This window comes from Oncorhynchus clarkii, chromosome 20, assembly GCF_045791955.1.
Source record: "Oncorhynchus clarkii lewisi isolate Uvic-CL-2024 chromosome 20, UVic_Ocla_1.0, whole genome shotgun sequence".
In the NCBI taxonomy this organism is placed as follows: Eukaryota; Metazoa; Chordata; class Actinopteri; order Salmoniformes; family Salmonidae; genus Oncorhynchus; species Oncorhynchus clarkii.
The window spans coordinates 14,715,189-14,735,376 of NC_092166.1; the positions used below are offsets into that span (position 1 = coordinate 14,715,189).

The following is a 20,188-nucleotide window of genomic DNA, read 5'->3' on the forward strand; positions in this document are numbered from 1 at the left end:
GACTACTGTTTACAGAAGTAGAATAGAATATATAATAGAAATTGGTTGTTTCTAGGCAGACCTGCGGCCAGGGAGATGCAGCACTGCTCCTTCTTGCCGGTGTCCTTGTTGAGGCGGTAGGGGACGTCGGGTAGTTCCAGGGACAAGGGGGGCAGAGCCGGGAAACTTCCCACACCACCCATCTGGACCGAGCCCAGAGCCAGCAGTTTGACGAAGGTCGAGCCGTTCTGGACGAAACTGAAAGAGACAGAAACCAGAAAAAAAACATGGTTTTACATAAAAAAATATTGTGCACCATTACTGGACAAAACTGAAGACGCCACGAGAAAATACATATGTTGTAAAAAAGGATAGAGGTTAAAAGATATTGTCAAAAACATTTAACGGTATGGTTCTGGGTTTCGGCATAAATACCCTTAAAGGTGCAGGGCCTTTTTAATACAAATATTCTCACTAAATCTAATCATTTAAGAATATTCCATTCTTCTATTGCATCATTTCATCAATGTATGTTGGGTATGAGATAAACTTTATAGGGTTGTTTGTGTGAGACATCCAGGTGCAAGATTTTAATTTGACCAGTTTCTCACAGGAGGAAAATAATCCTGCAACTTCAGGAAATCTGAATTATTGTGTGGCTTATAATTAATGGAGATTTTTGTAGGGTTGTTACATAATTAGAACAAATCAAGTCTGAAATGTGTAAGTGTAAATTACAAACTTTAGAATCTTTTTAAAACCTTGAATACACTAGAGGTTTGCATTTCCTGCTCTGCAGGACATTTCCTGCAACAGGGTGATCAAATTAAGATCCTAAATTTGTACCTGGACATCTTGTTGAAGGTGGTGTCAAGAGCCGTGGTGTAGACTCCCACTAAAATGGCATCAAAGTAGCAGGGGATGAGATAGCGAGGGATGTGCTTCAGATAATGGAACATCGCCTTGAGCCACTTCCCCACCTGGAAACAACACATGTTATCTGGATAACACCAAACTCAAAGATTATGACAACGGAAAATGTTGACAATGATGATAATCATCTTCCTATTATCATACTGCTACCACAGTGGTTGATTTAAAACTCAGGTCTTTGAACTTAGCTGGGCTGAGTTGTAGGATTAATTTATATTTACAATAATCATTGTCAAGTTCAGACCATCTTGTTTGTCTACTTCTTACCATCATAAGGCCTATAAAAAATCTAACCGGGATTCATTCATTCAGTTTAAATTACTGTCACTCAAACCGCTCACCTCTCCTAGAGCGCCACTGTGGCACACCAGCCTGTTACTGACGTAGTCGATCATCCAGTCCCCCTGTCTCAGGTTGTCACACACTGGGTGGCCCAGGTCGTTCTTGGGACGAATGTCCGCCATCACTGACAGAAGACCTGTATGAACACAATGAATCCCGTTTTCAATGTCTAAGTCCAGTTTCATTCAACAATATGTGTACAGCTGCTTGTAGACACAGCTCTAGGATAAGCTAACCAACTCAAATCCTAACCTTAACCATTGTGGGGGATGGAAAAATATCTGACCCTGTATCAGTGGTTGGGGCAACTTCCACAATGTGTGCTGACCAGGGTTAGGATTAAATCAGTCAATTCAGGAAGTAAAGTGTAAAATTCCAATTTACTCTGAATTGACCGAATTGAAATGGAATTGACCCCAATCCTGGTACTGACTGGACCACCTCACTGTGCACTGGGGCAAAATTGGGCTCCCGAGTGGCGCAGCGGTCTAAGGCACTGCATCTCATCCTGGTTCGAATCCAGGCTGTATCACAACCAGCCATGATTGGGAGTCCCATAGGGTGGGGCACATTTGGCCCAGCATCGTCCGGGTTTGGCTGGGGTACAGTAGGATATCATTGTAAATAAGAATTTGCTCTTAACTGACTTGCCTAGTTAAATAAAGGTTAAATACTTTTGTTTTTACTGTACCTTGCAGGCCACCGTACTTGAAGCTGGTCCAGGAAGGGATGTTGTAGCAGCCTCCTCCGTCCTCCTGTTCCTCAGAGTCACAGCGGAACAGCAGCATGTTCATGTCGCCCAGAGTCAGCTTAGACATGATCCTGAATGGGGATAGAAGATGGAGTCACATAACATTAGAACACACCCACCTGAGAGCACAACTGGAGACGACAGAGCCCTGCTGATCAGTATTTCAACACAACTGGAGACGACAGAGCCCTGCTGATCAGTATTTCAACACAACTGGAGACGACAGAGCCCTGCTGATCAGTATTTCAACACAACTGGAGACGACAGAGCCCTGCTGATCAGTTTTTCAACACAACTGGAGACGACAGAGCCCTGCTGATCAGTATTTCAACACAACTGGAGATGACAGAGCCCTGCTGATCAGTATTTCAACAGAACTGGAGACGACAGAGCCCAGCTGATCAGTATTTCAACACAACTGGAGACGACAGAGCCCTGCTGATCAGTATTTCAACACAACTGGAGATGACAGAGCCCTGCTGATCAGTATTTCAACACAACTGGAGACGACAGAGCCCTGCTGATCAGTATTTCAACACGTACTGTATGGACACAATTCATCACTATACAAATATATAGCCACCAGGAAAAACCAAACATACTATACCTCTCAAGCCATTGTAAGCATAACGCTTTTCCAATACACTTGGTGAGTGAATTCGGATAGTATTCAGACCTTCAGTTTTTCCACATTTTGTTACGTTAAAGCCTTATTCTAAAATTGATTAAATAGTTTTTTTCCCCTCATCGATCTACACACAATACCCCATAATGGCACAGCAAAACCAGATTTGGAATATCTGAAATATCACATTTACATAAGTATTCAGACCCTATACTCAGTACCCTATACCCATGACAGGTTGCAGTTGTAAATGAGAACTTGTTCTCAACTGGCCTACCTGGTTAAATAAAAAATACTTTGTTTAAGCAGCGATTACAGTCTCCAGTCTTCTTGGGTATGATGCTACAAGCTTGGCACATCTGTATTTGGGGAGTTTCTCCCATTCTTCTCTGCAGATCCTCTCAAGCTCTGTAAGGTTGGATGGGGAGCGTCGCTGCACAACCATTTTGTTGTCCTATTGGAAGGTGAACCTTCACCCCCAGTCTGAGGTCCTGAGTGCTCTGGCAGGTTGTCATCTCTCTGTACTTTACTCCCCTCATCATCTTTCCCTCGATCCTGACTAGTCTCCCAGTCCCTGCCGCTGAAAAACATCCCCACAGCATGATGCTGCCACCACCATGCTTCACCGTAGGGATGGTCCCAGGTTTCCTCCAGACGTGATGCTTGGCGTTCAGGCCAAAGGTTTCAATCTTGGTTTCATCAAACCAGAGAATCTTGTTTCTGATGGTCTGAGAGTCATTTAGGTTCCTTTTGGCAAACTCCAAGCGGGATGTCATGTGACTTTTAATGAGGAGTGGCTTCTGTCTGGCCACTCTACCATAAAGGCCTGATTGGTGGAGTGCTACAGAGATGGTTGCCTTCTGGGAGTTTCTTCCATCTCCATACGAGGAACTCTATCAGAGTGACCATCAGGCTCTTGGTCACCTCCCTGACCAAGGGCCATTCTCCCCCTGATTGCTCAGTTTGGTCAGGCAGCCAGCTCTAGGAAGAGTCTCCAAACTTCTTCCATTTAAGAATGATGGAGGCCACAGTGTTCTTGCGGACCTTCAATGCTGCAGAACTGTTTTGGTACCCTTCCCCAGATCTGTGCCTCAACACAATCCTGTCTTGGATCTCCACGGACAAATCCCCTTCGATGTCATGGCTTGGTTTTTGCTCTGACATGCGCTGTCAACTGTGGAACCTTACATAGACAGGTGTGTGCCTTTCCAAATCATGTCCAATCAATTGAATGTACCACAGGTGGACTCCAATCAAGTTCTAGAAACATCTCAAGGATGATCAACGGACACACGATGTACCTGAGCTCAATTTCGAGTCTCATAGTAAAGGGTCTGAATACTTATGTAAATGTGATATTTACATATTTTATTTTTAATACATTTGCAAAAATGTCTAAAAACCTGTTCTCGCTGTCATTATTATGTGTAGATTGTTTAATCCATTTTAGAATAAGGCTGTAATGTAACAAAATGTGGAAAAAGTAAAGGAGCCTGATAACGTTCCCGAATGCACTGGAAATGTTTGCAATGCAGTGTGTGTAAAGGTACATGTGTGTGTTTTTGTGTGATGTATACTCACTGTGCCAGTGGTGTCTCCAGTATGGGTGGTGTGTGCTGGTCAGGCAGACTGCCAGGCTTGTACTTGGGGCTGAATTGGATCAGGTGATGTCTGATGACTCCCACAAGCTCCTGGGCCTTAGGGTCCAGACTCACCCTGGTGAGGGAAACACATATACACAAAAGTTTTAGAACACCTACTCATTCAAGGGTTTTTCTTTAATAGTGAAGACATCAAAACTATAAAATAACACATATGGAATCATGTAGTAACCAAAAAAGTGTTACACCAATCAAAAATATATGAGATTTGAGGTTCTTCAAAGTAGCCACCCTTTTGCCTTGATGACAGCTTTGCACACTCTTGGCATTCTCTCAACCAAGCTTTATGAGGTAGTCACCTGGAATGCATTTCAATTAACAGGTGTGCCTTCTTAAAAGTGAATTTATGGAATTTCTTTCCTTCTTAATGTTTTCCAGCCAATCAGTTGTGTTGTGACAACGTCAGTTTGGTTACAGAAGATAGCTCTATTTGGTAAAAGACCAAGTTCATATTATGGCAAGAACTGCTCAAATAAGCAAAGAGAAACGACAGTCCATCATTACTTTAAGACATGAAGGCCAGTCAATACGGAACATAAAGAACTTGAACGTTTCTTCAGGTGCAGTTGCAAAAACCATCAAGCGCTATGATGAAACTGGCTCTCATGAGGACCGCCACAGGAAAGGAAGACCCAGAGTTACCCCTGTTGCAGAGGATTAGTTCATTAGAGTTACCAGCCTCAGAAATTGCAGCCCAAATAAATGCTTCACAGAGTTCAAGTTACAGACACATCTCAACATCTACTGTTCAGAGGAAACTGCAGTGATCAGGCCTTCATGGTCGAATTGCTGCATTGAAACCACTACTAAAGGACACCAATAATAAGAAGAGAATTTCTTGGGCCTACAAACACCAGAAATGGACATTAGACCGGTGGAAATTTGTCCTTTGGTCTGGAGTCCAAATTGGAGATTTTTGGTTCCAACTGCAATGTCTTTGTGAAATGATGTGGGTGAGCGGATGATCTCTGCATGTGTATTTCACACTTAACGTTTCGACAGGCAAGCTGTCTTCATCAGGGTATAATCACAAACACTGCAGGGTGACTCGTTTATATGGTGTCAAAAGACACACAGGTGTCTGTAATCATGGCCAAGAATGGCCTAATATCATTGGTTAATTCTCAAATATTAAAATGGCATACAAGGAACAGCATAAAAAAAACAAATGGATAGCATACGATCATAGATTCATTTTAGACTACACAAGCTTACAAACAATTACAATGGCAAAGTCACAATAAGCACAAGAATGGCTTCAGATCAAAGTCTACGTTTTTGAGACCAAAGGGAGCAAGGGTCTTTAAATTAAAGATCCAAGCAGCCTCTCATTTTAACAATAAATTATCAAGGTCACCCCCTTTCCTAGGGAGGGTGACATGTTCGATGCCAATATAACGCAGAGACGAAATCGAGTGGTTTGCTTCCAAAAAGCATGGAGGACAATGTGTTATGGTGTGGGGGTGCTTTGCTGGTGACACTGTCTGTGATTTATTTAGAATTCAAGGCACACTTAACCAGCATGGCTACCACAGCATTCTGCAGTGATACGCCATCCCATCTGGTTTGGGCTTAGTGGGACTATCATTTGTTTTTCTACAGGACAATGATCCAACACACCTCCAGGCTGTGTAATGGCTATTTTACCAAGAAGGAGAGTGATGAGTGCTGCATCAGATGACCTGGCGTCCACAATCCCCCGACCTAACCGATTTGGGGTCAGGCTAGGAGACATACTGTACAGGCTCTTCAAGGCTGGAGAGATTCCTGGATTTATGCCATGAAAGGTCAGCCAAAAGCTAGAGGGAAAGGTTTCTTCCTTCGAGCCGAATTTGAACCCGCGACCTAAGGACCACTGCTATTTTATCTACAGTCCTCCGCTCTACCAACTGAGCTATCGAAGGGGTGCAGAGTCAACAGTATTATCTGTGAGTTGTGAGTGGACAATAGGGACTAAACAACCGTGTACAATAGGGGGCCAAACTGGCCAGAAAATATCCCTCATTGGTGTGTGTTACAATAGACTATGCTTTGAAATTCTATTTAATGGGTGTATATATTGGTCTGCTCATCATGACCTCTGACCTGAAAGCGATGACGCTGCCAGGGGTGAGGCGCTCGAAGATGATCTCCTGGACAAACTCACTGCTGCCCTTAGACGTCACGCCTGCGTGTTTTACAACGCCACTATCTTTCAGCTGGGGTGACAGGGGACACAGAAGACCAGGGGTGAATAATGTTTCACTACCACATAAAACAGTATGAAGGTCCACAATGGGCGATTGAGAGGAGAGTTGAGGACAATTATGAAATGGCTTTTGCTGGTCTATATAACCAAATATTGTGTGTAGATTGAGGAGGATTTTATTGTTCATCCATTTTAGAATTAGGCTGTAACGTAACAAAATGTGGAAAAAGTCAAGGGGTCTGAATATTTTCCAAATGCACTGTAAACTAAATGGCATTCAACAGAAACTGACAAACATTCCAGACAGAATACAGACACAATACCAGCTTGTGAAATGTAACCAGATGCCACTGAAGCTTCTTGTTTTTCAAGACCCAGTCTGAAAATGGATTTGTTTGGTTTGAGAGGAAATATTTTTCACAAGGCGATCTTTACTGCTCAAGCCCATTGTGACAGGAGGCCTAAACAACTAATTATTACCCACATTCCCAGCGTCACGTCACCTGGATGTGCTCCTTAATCTCCACGGTGTACTCCGGCATGCCATTGATGTACTTCTCGCACTTCTTGTAGGTGCCGGCTTGCCGGTCAATGATACGCGCCTCCAGAATGACCTCCTCAATTTTACCTGGAGATGGAGAGAGATGAAGGGGATTGTGTTAAAATAGTAGGTGCATCCAGGTCAGTAGTGTTCTCCTGTGCCTCTCTTGACATTTTTTTCTCTCCAATTATACTGGTTTTAAATGATCCCTGACTAAGATGGCTGCCATTATCAGCACATTCTAGAGTTCTGAAGATGAATGACATAGGCCACTCAAGTATAATTGTATTTTTATAGATAGCCCATTCTGAGGACAGTGTCTTGTTTATGGTAACAGTGAAGCATCACACCAGGGATAAACATGGGGGGAACCTCCTTCCTGTACTGGTGGTGTTTGGGGTTATGGAAGGCAGTGCGACACACGGCCACCACAGACTGGTGGGTGCTGGGACAGTGACGTGTCACCGCTACAATGTCCTCGTCCACCTGGTCAACGTACACCTAGGAGAGGGCCAAGGGACAAGCAGTGTTACAAACAACTTTTATCAGGCAAATACATTTCCACATTCACACACACATGCTGACCTGAATACTGTAGGGCCAAAATTATCCTTTGGTTATTATCGACTACTCTTCACATCTCAAAGGACTAAATAGGAGTAACTGCTATGTCATATCTATTTAATCCAGTCTACAATTACCATTCACCATGTTGCCAATACCCATTCAAAGGCATATGGATATGGGCAAGAAATTGGTTTGAGATTGAGTCAGACGAACACCCATTCCCCCACACACCCACCTGGTTGAAGCCCTTGGAAGCCAGTTCTTGGTGCATTTTGTTGAGGGCCAGCTTGCCAGCGATGATACCCGTCTTCAAGTTGACCTCCCCGGGTGACGAGGCCTTGGCTTCAGGGTTCCACTTGGGGTAGAAACGCTCCTCCTTGACCACTGAGATCTACAGGCAGACAGGCAGGAGAGATGGTCACTGAAGGAGTCTAGTCCAGGCAGGAGAAATGGTCACTAAAGAGTCTGGTCCAGGCAGGAGAGATGGTCACTAAAGAGTCTAGTCCAGGCAGGAGAGATGGTCACTAAAGAGTCTAGTCCAGGCAGGAGAGATGGTCACTAAAGAGTCTAGTCCAGGCAGGAGAGATGGTCACTAAAGAGTCTAGTCCAGGCAGGAGAGATGGTCACTAAAGAGTCTAGTCCAGGCAGGAGAGATGGTCACTAAAGAGTCTAGTCCAGGCAGGAGAGATGGTCACTAAAGAGTCTGGTCCAGGCAGGAGAGATGGTCACTAAAGAGTCTGGTCCAGGCAGGAGAGATGGTCACTAAAGAGTCTAGTCCAGGCAGCGGTGCTCAAGTACTATTTGAGAAGGTCCAGTCACACAAATTTCCTAGATGGCAAAGGTCCAGATGGATATTGTCATTTAATCAGCATAGTAACAAACTCCCACAGCAGGTAGCCTAGTGGTTAGAGCGTTGGGCTAGTAACCGAAAGGTTGTAAGATCGAATCCCCGAGCTGACAAGGTAAAAATATGTTGTTCTGCCCCCCTTCTTAGGCCGTCATTGTAAATAAGAATTTGTTCTTAACTGACTTGCCTAGTTAAATAAAGATTAAAAAAATGTAAATAAATAAAAAAATATTCACACCCCTCTTATTGGAGTAGAGAACATTTTGCAGTTTTAAACATAATTTCCTGCAATTCTACAAATGTTCCTATGGGCCGGAGAGAAATGTTGCAGTTATAAATCTCCTTTCCTGAAATTCTACATATGATACCAGGGGTAACTAGCTACCATCATTCTAAACTCCTTGGCTTTATACTTAGTAATTTAAGATATTGTGATGCTATAGTGGTGTATATGCATTTAAGATATACAGATATCTGTCTAAAAGTCATTATACTGTTATGACCAAGAAAAGGTGAGAGAGTTACCTGGTGAGGCACCATCTCATCATATCCCCTGGTGCTGCCAGAGCAACAGCAGGCCATTGAGACGATGGCAGAACTGGGGAGCGAGTCATACGCAGAGCGGAGCTGGAACATAGACAACAACAAAGGAATTGACACACACCAAGGTTTGTGGTTGTCTCTTTTTTGCCACTAGGGGAAATGTTCCCAGAGAGTAAACATGGAAACAGCACACACACCTCACTGGAGTTTCATATTGTGCTGGAATTAAACCAAAAGTTCATACTGAAATCAACCAGGCTCTCAACAGATCACCTTGTTGCAGGAGAATTTTCCTGCAATGCACACAATAGCATACCACTTAGAATGCATGGCCAATATAATTGCTTCATTCTAAGCAGCAGTATGCCAGCTATTGTGCATATTGAAATAGTACCTAGATATTTTATTTACAGCAATGAAATAGCAATGGCCACTATAACACTGTGATGTACCTGAATAGCGGAAGTCAAGGATAGGCTAAGAATAAAGTACCTGGATGGGGCACTCGTTGTCATGGGTGACGTCCAGGAACATGGCGTGGGCGATGCTGGGCACCAGGGGGCGGAGGCTGGGCTGGACGAAGGCCCCGACAGGCTCCCCTCCATACCGGTACACAAGCCTGCCCTCCTCGTGACTGTCCCCTGCACTCATTGCCTCTGGAGGGGCCAGGAAGAGAGGGAGGGAGGGGTTCACAGTTACACCACTGTATTAGTTTGTAGTCTTTTCAATCACATACAATGGTGTCAACATGCACAATGGTGTCAACATACTGGAATTGAGAACGCCCGTTGGTACAATGTTTCATTCACAGATGCAGTGATGCGTTAACCTGGTCTCAGATCTGTTTGTGGTGTCTTACCAACTCCTATGGTCATTAATGTCAATAACCAAAGGAGTTGGCAAGACTGCACAAACCATTCTGGGACCAAGCTAGTGGTGTGCAATCCTACCTCTGATGAGCGAGGTAATGCCTAGCTTAGTCACAAAGACATTGTCCAGGTCCTCGCTGCCCGTGAACAGCTCAGCCACCACGTACAGACTGGGCCTCAACACACGAGCCACGTCCAACATGTACTACATGTCCACATCCACAGGTCAGTCAACGGTGGGTTAAAGCACAGAGAGCGTGGGCGTAGAGGGTAGAGGAAGGAGAGGGAGAAGAAGTCGAAATGTAGGGAGGTACGACGAAGCTAAGCAGGAAACCAGGTTAGTATGGAAGAGGGGGTTCAAGGTTCAAAAGAAAACAACCCAAACACCAAACACAAACCAAACAAAGAGACAGAAATATGAGAAGGGAACCGATAACAGGGTGAGGAGGACGCCAATGATAAAGGTCAAAAGGTCAATGAGGTGTTTAGACCAGGAAGTAAAAGAAAGGTGATATGTTTAATGCAAAAATGTTTGGCAGAGAGCGAGATAGTATGTAAAGTGAGGTATAGGAATGATGAAATGAGGATTGTAAAATGGGAGATATTAAAGACAAGAGACACACAGAAAGAGACAAAAACAGAGACTAGATTTAGTGTCATGCCAAAACAAAACCTTTTAGGTAACACTTTATTTTACTGTCCTAAGATGGTATTTGGTGTTTACTCAAAAATGATGATGTAACCAACGATGCTTTCTGGTATGTGCTTTGAAGAAACTGGTACCAGATGTTACAAATATATCTGTTTTACAATTAATCTCAAAGACACCAAAATGCAATTATTATGACATTTAAATAAACATTTTCAATTGAATGTCTAGTAAACACCAGATACGTCAAATAAAGTGTAACCTGGGATTCAACCCCCACCACTCCAGTGCTGTATCTACTACATGTCAACGTCCAGTACCTCTGACAAGACTGGTTATCCCCAGGCGGTTAACAAACACATTGTCAATCAGCTCGCTGCCCGTAAAGAGCTCAGCGATTACATACAGGTTGGGCCTGATCGCCCTGGCTGCAGACAGCATGTGCTACGGAAGGAGAGTGGTTTCAGTAATGACATTGTTTTGTCACTTTACAGCGAATTATCACTAACTTTACTCATACATCAACTGTATCAATTATCTTGGAAGATACCTGAATCGTATTAATTGGCCATACAGTAACGTTATGGGTTTCATAGATAGCATGGCCTACATGGAGTGTAATAACAAACTCAATGGCTCAGACTGAATGGAATTGTGTACAGTACCTCAGCGACATGCAGAGGGGTGGAGTGACAGTTGTCCAGGCGGACCCCAGCGAAGTGCTTGGCCGTGATCTCGGTGTACTTCTGCATGTGGGCCCACAGGTAGGGACAGTCCTCGGGCTTGTTGCCGTAGCGAAGTTTGACACTGTCGCCCCAGCAGATCAACTCTCTCCTGATGTACACGTTGGAGCCTGGAAAGATGGAGAGGCATTTGTTTTCTTTCAATTCTCAGACTTGGCCTTTAGTAACACTGGGAATTATATTTACATCACACTGGCTCCCCCTTGTGGTAACCTGATCATTCCACAGAACCAGCATCACCATTTCCAGCTTTTTGTGTCTTAAGTCTGAACTAAAAATGTATCTTTATATTCATCTCTATCACTTAGGCTAAATATGTTTGGTAATATAGGAGTTGTTCTTAATCAGAGTGACTTGATCACGCATCTCTACACTGTTTGCATGTCATTGACCCATAGAGAGACACTGGTCTTTGCCCTGAAGAAAAAAGTGAGCATAAAGTTATCTTCCTTAGCTGAATGCGCTTATTGCAAGTGGTTCTAGATAAAAGCACACGTTTGAATTATTACAATTTAAAACAATTGACTGAGCTCCAACATTCCCAGAGCTCGGGAACAGTGGAGAAAATAAAAAGTATGGACCTGGCTCAGCAAAGTTCCTAAGAGGGTCATCTCCCATCACCCAGCCGTTGTGAGCCAGGAAGTGACTGGCCTTGTCTGGCTGGTCCATCATTGGCAAGTCTTCCTCCAGGCTTTTCTCCTCGAATGGGAAGGTGAAGTATCTGTCAACATACAAACTCATTTATTTATTTGGATCCAGAATGAGGTGTAAACAAATGACCCAAATTGTATTTAGATGTGCATGACTGCTTCGGCTCTAAGGAAGGCACTCCTGTTTAAATAAGCTTAGCATGATATAATCGCTGATGTCACAGATGGAACTCCCCATTTTCTCAATGCCAGGAAATAAAGTTAATCTCCTTCTTTAACATTACAGTCTTAATACTGTAGACCTTGTTTCTAAATCTGTTTTTATATTAATGTGAGTGAAGTAAACTAATTAATCAAGCCTTTTAAAATCTACATACAGTTAGCACACACAGCATACCTGGTCACAATAGGGTCTTTCCTGGTGACGGGGCCCAGCTTGGGCCCGTGGTCAGCCAGGCGCTCATAAACTACATTTCCCACGATGCAGTTAGCAGCCTGTTTGGAAAAAAATAAGCAGAACAAAGAATTGTAAAATGGACAGACTACATTACCCAGAAACACGTATGGTACATACCAGAGCTACTGCTGGGGGTGGCGGGAGTGTGCCCTACCTGCTCCTGGTGCTGTAACATCTGCTGGTACTGCTCTTTATTGATCTCCTCCAATCTCCCCCACAGCCAGTTACAGGCCTCCAGAATGGCTTGAGGACTGCGGCTGGACAGGGACAAAGAATCGACAATGTGTAGGATGAGACTTGGCTTTAGATTTGGGGATCGATTCATTCAAGAGAATCTACTCAATGAACTGATGTTAAGTCATGATCATCGTTTCATCACACACACACACAAACCTGTGAGGCACAAAGGTCTCCAGAGCAGAGTCCATGTCCACTTTATTTCCGAACCGCCTGAACTTGGGGTCCTGGATGATCTTAAGTCCCTGTTTACCCTCAGTCTTCTTCTGGTCTGGTTTCGCTCCTGAGTCCAATCACATAATACCACAACATATAAATTACTTCATCAATACCAACACATTCAAGCATATCCTCAATACCAAATCACAATTTCTCTGACTGAGAAATTATAGCTATCAAAAAAAGAACATTGGATAAATGATAAATCAACAACACTTTTGCAATTTCTCCTCATTTATATGATGTTTCTTTTTTATGGAGTCATTTGTTTCACATCAGACATGGACAAACTGAGGTGGAGGTAGGTGCCTGTTTGACTGTGACTTGGCTCTACTTCTCATGCGAATCCATACACGGTCACTGTTTGGACAGGTGGAGCTCATAAGAAGAGGAGATGGTTACTCTTTTGAACAACAGTCTGGCATAAGGTGTTTATAAATCAAAGGTGTATTCATTAGTGCACACCATAGCAAACCGTATTAAACATTCTGCAATGAAAATGAGAGTTTGTTATTGGACAAGTTCATGTAAGTAGGTAGGTCTCTCCACATTTTGGCCTGCTTGCTTCCTTGTGAATACACACCATGTATTATAATGACACAGCAGATGTCATGAACAGAAAGATAAAAACAGTGCTGTACAGTGCTCAGTTGAATGCTCCCACCTTCTGTGAGCAGGGTCCTGAACTCCTCCACAGTGCTCTCGATTTTGACCTGGAAGAATTCCCACAGCTTGACCTTGGGGAACACCTGCTCCCACAAAACACTGCGGATCGCCTTAGAGAGGTAAAATAAAAAAATAAAGGTTTAGGTCTTCACAAAAGGAGCTCACAATTTCATTAAGACAAACCGAACGAGGTGTTATGTATAAGGCCCTGGAGTTTTTCCTGACCACATCTGACATGACCAGGAAAAACTCTAGACCACCATTATAGTGCTTTTGCCAGGGTACAAAAATTAAGTAAGCTTTCCTTAAAGGTCCAATGCAGCCATTTTTATCTCAATATCAAATCATTTCTGGATAAAAATTAGACACCTTACTGTGGTTGTTTTCATTAAAATGGTAAAAAAAAAGAAATAGCTTGTTAGAAAATAGCAATTTCTCAAGTAAGAATTTTGCTAGGACTCTCTGGGAGTGTTCTGAGTAGAGAGGGGAAAACTGAAAACTATATGTTATTGGTAGAGAGATTTGTAACTCTTTCTTATTGGTCTATTGACAAATTTACTCCATGGTGATGTCACCAGGCAGGCCAAAAATCCATCTCACCAAAACGGGCTGAAATTCCAGGCAGTCTCTTCAAACAGCTCTTACACTAAAAGTGGATTATCATCTTTTCACTATTTTATTCCAACCTCAGTGTGGAAATATATATAAAACACAGAAATATAAAATGTTTGACTGCACTGTGCCTTTAAGTTCCCAGTTTGAGGATTCCCTCCTGCTTATTCCCTCCTGATTCCAAGAATCCTCCAACCGGGATGTATTATTTTTTTAAACATGGGAATTTTGGGAAGGTTGGAATTTCACAATCCTAGCTGAGAAAGTAAACCTCAAGACACTCACATTGAGGTGCCCCTCGTTTTGGACCTGGGCGGGGAGGCCCATAGCAGCGTACTTAGCGTCAGCCATGTTGCAGGTCATGTGCCATATGGCCCGGTCCAGCACCCAGGCTGACCTCAGGTGGGGGGAGTTGACCAGGTTGTAACCACACTCAGGATGCTCCTTGATCCACGGGCTGTTGGCGGCTGCACAGGCAGGGAAAGCACACAAAGCAACAGTTACCACACTGAAATCCTCAGTTATGGAGGACATTGAGGCCTTTGTCAAGGAATATTACAGAGGGGAATGAAGGTTCATTGATTCTATGCAGACACTCACTGAGAACTAACCTTCTATCAGTGGTAGGATAATCGTTGGGCACATGACCAAAATGGCAGCGGTAGTATCTCTGCACTCGAGTAAACCCTAGAGACTTTTTTTTGCATGAAAAATATGTTGTTTTTATGTAAACACTGAACATTTTCACTTTTGATCTAGGTTATTTCTCAGATAATACACTGACCACAGATCATAGAGTTCAGCAGGTTTCTGGACATCAGTCAGCACATGGCCTTTAAGCTGCCATGGAGATAAGGTTTCTCTGACCATCTGACCTTTCACAATACTGGGTCTTGGCCATAGAGTGCTGCTCTCAAGACCTCATCCTCTCCAAGCCTTACCTAGGTTTCTGAAGCAGGCTACCTACAGTACACTGAACCTTATTACAGACACTTGCAAACCATAAAGGATACAACTGCCCTGAATATAAACTAGTAGACAATAGAAAAACAACTCAACTACCTCCATGCAAACACCACACTCAAACACTGAAGACAAAAGAAACCAGCGCTGAACCAATGGCAAGGAGCCACTTTGACACAGGTTCCATTCAAAACACATCTAATCAATAGGAGCTAGAGTCAATGAAAGCATTCTCTCTTTTAGCTTAGCATGCTAGTCACATAGATTCTGTTATGCCACAGCTTGGCTGCAGGGCTGCACACACACAGACTGGGTTCACCAGCAGCCATGACCAAGTGGTGCAGAATTATCTAGGGAGGGTATTTTTAACACGCCACTCATCTTTAAAGCTCGCTCTAGACTCGAGGACCATGACTCGTCATTATTTTAGAGACTGTGGCCTTTTCCTAGTGACCTTTCCCTAGTCTACATTCAGTAAGAGACATGCAGTATGCAAACATTGGCTAGAGTGGGACTTTAAAAATGTTGTAGATGTAGAGGTTATTTAATGATATAAGACTGTTAACCTATGAATTGTGAGACCTGCCTGGCTCTTTGACAATGCTGGTACTTGTTCTCAGGACTTTGAGAGGAACTGCTCTTTAGGTATGGCCTCACAGTTACGGACTGTGAAGCAACATCTCTAACCTAATACGCAGCTGTTGCAATGACCCTTCAACCAAACAGACGAAGACACGCACTCGCATAGGCACACGTTCACCCCACGTTCCACCTACACACCTGTGTGATTGTAGACCACGTCAGTGATACAGATCATATTCCACTCTTTCTTCAGTTTCTGCACCAACTCTCCCACTTCTGTCCAGGTGTAGTTCTTTCCCGGTGGTGAAAACTCTGGGTTCAGGCTTAGTTGGTCAGCTAGAGAGTAGCAGGACCTGGATATCCCTAGAGTCTGGAGTGGGGTGAAGTGGATCATGTTGTAGCCTGTGAAACAAACAAAATGAATTTGTTAATATCCAAGCATTGGAGCTAAATGTTCTCAGTTTACTTAGTTGATTAAGTTTCATACGAAAAACTCAGGGAATGGCATCCTCGCATGGCATGATAGCTATGCTTTCCATTTCACTTTAATCCATGTACGGTTATTACTACTACATACAGTATGTGTTTTGGAACCAGCTTGTTAATGATTAAACTAACCCTCTTTCTATTGTCAAGTGAGGACAAGCCTGGGATATTGCAAAATGACAAGATGAAAATGTAGTGTAAACATTGACTTGGAACCATGAACTGAACTGGTGTCCGTAGATGACCTAAAACAAATTCTGCCAAACCTGTTAAATGGGATTCAAACTTCCTGGTGAGACGACGGACTTACAAGACAATTCTTCGCTCTTGATCCAGGAAAACTGCGGGCATAACACACCTAATACTGTACAGCTAATTTAGTTGATGACTAGTTGAATCAGGTACTCTAGTCCTGGGTTGGAACAATTAAAGCCCTACACAGACTAGACAGCCCTCCAGGACAAGTATGGAAGAGAAGTACAGGTAAAAGCAGGCTGGCATAAAGACGTCACCCTTCTCTCTCACCAGACTCTTTGGCCACCCTCAGTCTGGCTGGCCAGTCATCCAGGTGTCCCAGGCATTTGGACAGGTAGGTCTGGATGGTGATACAGTCCAGATGGACGTGGTGGTTGTCAGCCCCGGCACGCAGCACTGGGTCCACCACTATGTAGCCACCGCCTGACTTCTCCTCATGGCTGGGGGTGAAAACATGTAGAATATTTAATTATAGTGGTGATATCAAGCATTATATAAGGACAATACATTATTATATGAAGACAATCTGGACAATGGTCCAACTTGAACATAGAACACAAAGCTATAGTTGCTCAGTGATGTTGTGGCTCATGTAGAAATGCAATATGAATACTGGTCTCTATTACAATAGTGCTTAACTCTCACCCGTGACCAAAGTAGTATTGGTATGATCCAGCGATCTGTAGGTCTAGGGTGCAAAACTTGTCAGAGTCGTCCTCTCTTCCCATGGGGTTGTGCCAGGCCAGGGCCTGGAAGGTGTGACGGTCAAAGTGTTTGCCCGGAGCAGGGTAGTTAGTGTGCACATGCACATGTTTTCCCTGGAGAGTAGGGCCCAGACGGAACTGGAGCTCAAAGCCTTAGAAGAAACATATAGTACAAACAGGCCTGAGAATACAATATATTTCTATGATTGTATGCTGCAAGGCACATGGATCAAGTTACGTCCCCCCTTTCGCCATGCTTTTGAATGCACCACAAACTGACTACAATCCGTTTCAACCAACATTTGCTACTCATTCTCCAAAAAATGCAAGAAAGGAGATTTTGCACATTGCTATTAATGAACCAGCTAACACATTTGGGACCAGTTTCCCAGACACATATTTTGCCTAGTCCCGGAATACAAATAATCTTCAACTCTACATTGAGTTTGATTTTCAGTCTAGTACTTGGCTTAATCTGTGGAAACCACACCTTAATCTGCTAAACCACCCCTTAATCTGTGTAAACCACCCCTTAATCTGTGTAAACCACTCCTTAATCTGTGTAAACCACCCCTTAATCTGTGTAAACCACCCCTTAATCTGCGTAAACCACCCCTTAATCTGCGTAAACCACCCCTTAATCTGCTAAACCCCCCCTTAAAGTCTAGTTGCCATAGACCAGGGATGGGCGGAACATTTTTCTCGCCACCACCATGGCAAAACAAGTAGAATTCTATGAAATTAGTTAGAACATTTCCAAATCTCTCTGTCCCATGGCAAACTATGTACAATTTCAGAAATTAACTCTAAAACTTCAAGTTATTTTCTCCACTGTCAAGAGGGGAGAGGGGGGCAACAAAATACTTCACTTAGGGCCCCCAAAAGGCTAGGGCCGGCTCTGATTGCATGTGTGGGTATGAATGTGGGTAGGTACGCAGACCCGAGAGCCACTGCGGCCCCCTCCCGCGATGAGTTCAGATTTTTTGTGGCACCCACCCCTTTAAAGTTGCCCATCCCTGCCCTAGACTATAAGTTATTGATAGATATAGGAATAACAATGAGTTGTCTGATCTCTGAAAATAGATTCTGCTGATAAGCTCAGCAGCAGCTGCCTTATCAAGTATGGTTGAGACTGCAACGCTGCAGTTGCTCAACTGGAGAAGTGGAGAGATACTGGATCTCCACTATTTCCTGTTGTTGCTGTGCAACTGTACTTGTGGTTTATGAATATAATTTAGGCAATGAACAAGATTATTTGAATCATCTAAACCAGAATCTCTTCTTAAGGACGAAAACTATGTTGGCTTTGTCTCATAATAGTATCATGTTACCAGATATCACTGAATTAAAATTAATAATGGCTGGGATGAGGCTATTACGGATTGTGTATAACATCAGTGTTATCTAGAAAACGTTGATGCATTTGTATACTGGAAATCTTGGATGACCAACAGATGTCTGAATTCATGCAATAATTTGGTCTATATTAAACTAAAACAAGGCAACACTCTCACCTCACAAGAACAACAACAAAAAACTACAGAATAACAAAATGTTCAAAAACTGCAATGCAACAATACAGGGAGGGACATGCCTGTGTCTGCCTGCAACCATACTCCCCATGGGCTATCTATAGAAACAGCACACTAGCAAATATTTCTACACGTCTCATGTTTAAATACCACCTTAACTGTAACGTTATTCTCATTCTCAATGAATCAATACCATGGTGGCCTAAGTCATGCATAAAAAGGGAAATAATGTCCAGGTACCTTGGTCCAGGCGGAAGAGTGTCCTTCCCAGCTGTTCCATATCGTTGAGGACCAGGACTCTGACTTGTTTTGTCTGGAGGGACATTTTGACTTTGCCTATATAGGTCGTCCTTTACTGTACAGGGGATGATGATATGGATTTTCTTTTTCCGAGAACCTCCTGTTGAAAAAAAATGTAATATGTCACCAGCCATCAACAACATATTTCAGCTGTCTAAAAATAGTTACATTTTAGCAGCCTATTGCAGTTTCTAACATAATATTGTTGACACGTTGTGACAGCTGAATGGTGTGGTTGAAATTGGACAACTGGATCCAGTTCTTAAAGATCAATGCATTTTGAATGTGATAATAGTCACTACAATGGTGAAGTTCTTAGAAGTGGAGCTGTCACTTGAGGCAATTGGCAGGCAGCCTTTTATCCAGAATTGGAAACCATGTAGCTAGCCAATGGTCCAGTTTAAATCCGGTCCATTATCAACTAAATTCGGCAGACCTAATTTTGAATCTTTTTTAGTTGTTCACTGCATGTATCCCACGGCTCCTCGCGTCCACAATGCGCGCATCACCAACACGCACTGTCAACAAACGCCCACTTGAAATTGCGCAGCGCATGAGTGTCCATATTTAAATCATAACTCATTCTGGATAAGGTCCAGAATTCAGTCGCTTAAAAGGCCAACCAGGCTATTAAATACTCGATCTACCGTGTCCAGTCTGTCGGCCACTCACTAAAGTATAAGGACCAAGCAGACAACCACAAAACCTGAATCTGCAAAATGCGAAAACTGTACACACAATTGTGTTGAAACATTATGCGTAGCTTACAAACTATCGAAAATAAAAAGTTATGCACCTGTAACACCAAACTTTAAATACTCAACGCATCGTGAAAAGTTGCTTTCATGTAATTTGCAAAAATACAAAGTATCGGTATTTTTCCTGTATTGAAGAATAGGCTTGGCATCTGAGCAGGGGGGCGTGTCGATTTGCATCAACCTTTAACCCGACTACCGTACATTTACGAATATAAGAAAGCTGTATTATCATACTTTCTTGTAGACAGGTGCAATACAAATCTTACCTGTTTGGCAACATTATATGGCCTTATTACAGCGCACCATTCGACTGAAACACCAAATGTTGCAATATAATTTATTAAATAAGAAACGATACAATATAGAACCGCGAACAGGATTGCGCTGCTTCTACATGAAGAGGACGTGTGTTAGGTAACATGTAGGAAACATGACTGCACTGCAGAACTCAATAGAGTTCACGCGCTATAAAGAACGTTCACGATGGAGTAGTAAGGTGAAAGCAGTCCGAGAAGACGTGGCTGTAGAC

At 43.1% G+C, this 20,188-nt stretch overlaps 1 protein-coding gene across 10 annotated transcripts in view; it reads right to left on the reverse strand.

Moving 5' to 3' along the window:
• LOC139375980 (amylo-alpha-1, 6-glucosidase, 4-alpha-glucanotransferase a) overlaps positions 1-19,853 on the reverse strand; it is a 34,257-nt gene extending 14,404 nt beyond the window's left edge. Inside the window, exons 1-24 of one of the 10 annotated variants that reach the window (XM_071117977.1) lie at positions 19,698-19,853; positions 18,842-19,001; positions 17,011-17,221; positions 16,636-16,805; positions 15,823-16,026; positions 14,365-14,546; positions 13,466-13,577; positions 12,739-12,865; positions 12,500-12,602; positions 12,286-12,383; positions 11,820-11,959; positions 11,161-11,348; positions 10,816-10,939; positions 9,470-9,633; positions 8,960-9,061; positions 7,823-7,978; positions 7,371-7,521; positions 6,983-7,107; positions 6,377-6,489; positions 4,212-4,346; positions 1,946-2,076; positions 1,254-1,390; positions 826-959; positions 62-237 (exon numbers count right to left, since the gene is read on the reverse strand). In XM_071117977.1, coding sequence (XP_070974078.1) covers positions 62-237; positions 826-959; positions 1,254-1,390; positions 1,946-2,076; positions 4,212-4,346; positions 6,377-6,489; positions 6,983-7,107; positions 7,371-7,521; positions 7,823-7,978; positions 8,960-9,061; positions 9,470-9,633; positions 10,816-10,939; positions 11,161-11,348; positions 11,820-11,959; positions 12,286-12,383; positions 12,500-12,602; positions 12,739-12,865; positions 13,466-13,577; positions 14,365-14,546; positions 15,823-16,026; positions 16,636-16,805; positions 17,011-17,221; positions 18,842-18,926 — 3,268 coding nt within the window. In that variant the 5' untranslated portion in view covers positions 18,927-19,001; positions 19,698-19,853. Of the gene's footprint in view, positions 1-61; positions 238-825; positions 960-1,253; positions 1,391-1,945; positions 2,077-4,211; positions 4,347-6,376; positions 6,490-6,982; positions 7,108-7,370; positions 7,522-7,822; positions 7,979-8,959; positions 9,062-9,469; positions 9,634-9,927; positions 10,052-10,815; positions 10,940-11,160; positions 11,349-11,819; positions 11,960-12,285; positions 12,384-12,499; positions 12,603-12,738; positions 12,866-13,465; positions 13,578-14,364; positions 14,547-15,822; positions 16,027-16,635; positions 16,806-17,010; positions 17,222-18,841; positions 19,002-19,097; positions 19,575-19,697 lie in introns of those variants that run through there. The other 9 variants (XM_071117981.1, XM_071117974.1, XM_071117979.1 and 6 more) reach the window with 9 other exon arrangements.
• Between the last annotated feature and the right edge of the window lie 335 nt (positions 19,854-20,188).